At 33.0% G+C, this 2,593-nt stretch overlaps 1 protein-coding gene across 1 annotated transcript; it reads left to right on the top strand.

Annotated features, from left to right (window-relative positions):
* Positions 1 to 44: 44 nt before the first annotated feature.
* LOC111734700 (androglobin-like) lies at positions 45 to 2,395 on the top strand (the record flags this gene model as incomplete). The annotated part of the gene is made up of 2 exons (XM_023526743.1): positions 45 to 274; positions 2,237 to 2,395. Coding segments are annotated over 2 exons (389 nt in total), but the record flags the coding sequence as incomplete, so codon positions are not given.
* Between the last annotated feature and the right edge of the window lie 198 nt (positions 2,396 to 2,593).

Below are 2,593 nucleotides of genomic sequence, written 5' to 3'. Positions count from 1 at the left end.
GAAAAGCTCATTTGAAAATTAATGTCGATGTGTTTTTGTCAAAGCCCAGGATATATGGACAAAGTTTGGGAGCTCTTGAAAGAAGTATTGCCTGAATTTAAGCTGTCAGAGGAGTCCATCTCTGAAAGCAAAACCATAGTGATAGATACCAAATTAAAAGAAGCAGGGAAAGAAGTGAAGGATGGGAAAGAAGTGAAAGAGGGCAAAGAATTCAAACCTGAACCGTCAATGACCACACTAAAATTACTCGAGAAAAGCGAAAGATTTCCAAAGGGTAAGACATTTTATATCACAGTGTTACTCGGTATGGCTAATGTATATAAATGCTCTGCGATCATTGCTAAATCGAGTGATTCCTTATTGTCATTATTGTGCATTAAGTGTTGCAGAAATAATTAAGGTCTTTCCTTGCTGGGATTTCAGAACTTCTAATGGTGTTAACTACACGTTAATTATTGTTCCATGTTTTACTCTCTTTAAAAATCAAAGGCAATTATACACTTTTGATGATACACAATTGATATAGTATTAATATAGGAAGAGACATTAAGTTTTCAATTTCCATCAAACATATCTTTCTTTTATGTTATATGTCGGGTGGAATGGACCAAAACAACAAAGGAGAAAAGTTGTCCTGTTTATTTTTTCAGGAAGTGTAAAATAGACAGAGATTAGATTATGATTTATTTACCATTTACTGCAGATGTAGGTGGGTGAACGGGTTTCACAGGGAGAAGCTGAGTGTTTGTGACAAAAGCCTTCTGTTTTCTCTGTTTATAAGCAGCCTGTCTGTGAGCTGGGAGTGAGGTGGAGGTGGAAGATGAAGGTTCTCATGGTGATTTAAAATAGATGTAGCAAAAAATCAAAAATACAAAAAAAAAAAAGAGAGAAAAAGAAAAGGTACTAAAGAAAAAAATTATTCAATAAAAATAAATAAAAATGAAATAGATGTTGCAGAGGTTTGCAGAACTGGGGGAAGGTCATCTCCAGGACTCAACTGCTAACTTTATTTAGAGTGGAGTTGATATGGGTGGCGTGCCATGGCAGAGGAGCAGCACATTTATTTACAGTATTAGCAACAACACATTTTGGTAAACACTTGTATACTATCCACATTTATTTCTATGTGAAAGTACAGTTTTTCCATTTATAATTTTTATTATCAATTACATTATTTCTAAATTATGAATTCTGAATAGAAGTTTGAAAACTTTTATAGTTCTATTTTAAAATCACATATGAAGTTATGTATTGCTAGCTAAAATTAACTTATTCATTAAAGTCAAGTATTTATAGAAAATACACAAAATAAAATTCTGATAACCTATTTTTTATACTTTAGTTTCCCAATTAAATGTCTCATGTAACTTAAAGTTACAGTTATGTTCACCTTTATATCTAACATAGGTGTTAAATCTACTATAAAAGCTAAGATATGAGACAGGTTTAGGGGCCAAGAAATATTACAAGTTGTTAATGTCACAGTTTTTACGTATGCAAATTAAAAAAACAACAACTGACCAAGAGTTATTACAAATTTAGCAGATGATAAAAGAATGAAATGGCAGAAATCTGCATTTTTTTTTTTTCAGAAGTGAACGAGCTTCATTAGGGAATTAAAAAATCTTGGAGTTTTTTTTTTTAAGTTGAAGGAGAACACATTTCACAGAAATGTCAGTATGAATGGAAATTCAAATGGTGCAGATAGTTCTGTGTACAGGGTTTGACTACACAAGTCACATTGGCAATGAGATGTAGGTTGGGCATCCAGATTCCACCAGAAGTTGTTCTGGAGACAGCAAACTGTGTTTCCTTGAGATGCAGGCCCAAATAAGAAAGATCTGACAGGGTCCACATTTAGGACTCAACTTTAAGTATATGCTTTGCTTTTCTTTGATTTTTGCTTTTAAAATGAGAACATTATCCTGACGTTATATTGTTATGCACATAAATCATATTCAAATGATCACTTCTATTTAACATAAAATTACGTATAGCCTATAATAAATAAATGCTGCAGTTCTTTCACAATACACGTCAAATTTCAAAATTTTGTCTTGCTTTATTCTAATGTTTCTAATTAGAGGTGAGTAGTGTTTGGGGAAATTTGAAGCTATATTGTTTTACATTTAAATAATACTATTATTTTGGCCTTCTCCCCAACATAATGACTGAATAAGAAATAGAGTTTGAGGTTTTATAGTTAAAAGATGTATTGTATTTTTTAATATGTTAGAGAAAGCAGATGCAAAGGATGTTGGGAAGAAGAGGAGTAAAGATGGAGAAAAGGAAAAGGAAAAGGAAAAGGAAAAGGAAAAGGAAAAATTCAAATGGTCACTTCACGGTTCAAGACCCTCATCAGATGTACAGTACTCTCTGCAGTCTCTGTTGGACTGTAAGCTCTCAGTCTCCTAGAATGATAATTATTTTGGCTGTTTCCTAAAATGTTGGAAATCTTTGGAGAATAGAAATGTATCTCCTGTTTCGACCTATATAAATAAGCTTGCTTAAGGTTGCCCACAATCGTTAGGCCCTCAGATGAGTATAGATATTGGGGCAAGATCCTACATATGAGACAGAAGCCAAGGCTGTC

The sequence above is a fragment of the Pteropus vampyrus genome, unplaced genomic scaffold (assembly GCF_000151845.1).
Source record: "Pteropus vampyrus isolate Shadow unplaced genomic scaffold, Pvam_2.0 Scaffold4080, whole genome shotgun sequence".
Taxonomy (NCBI): domain Eukaryota; kingdom Metazoa; phylum Chordata; class Mammalia; order Chiroptera; family Pteropodidae; genus Pteropus; species Pteropus vampyrus.
The sequence above is the reverse complement of the archived record's forward strand: the minus strand, read 5'-3'. Positions and strand labels throughout refer to the sequence as shown.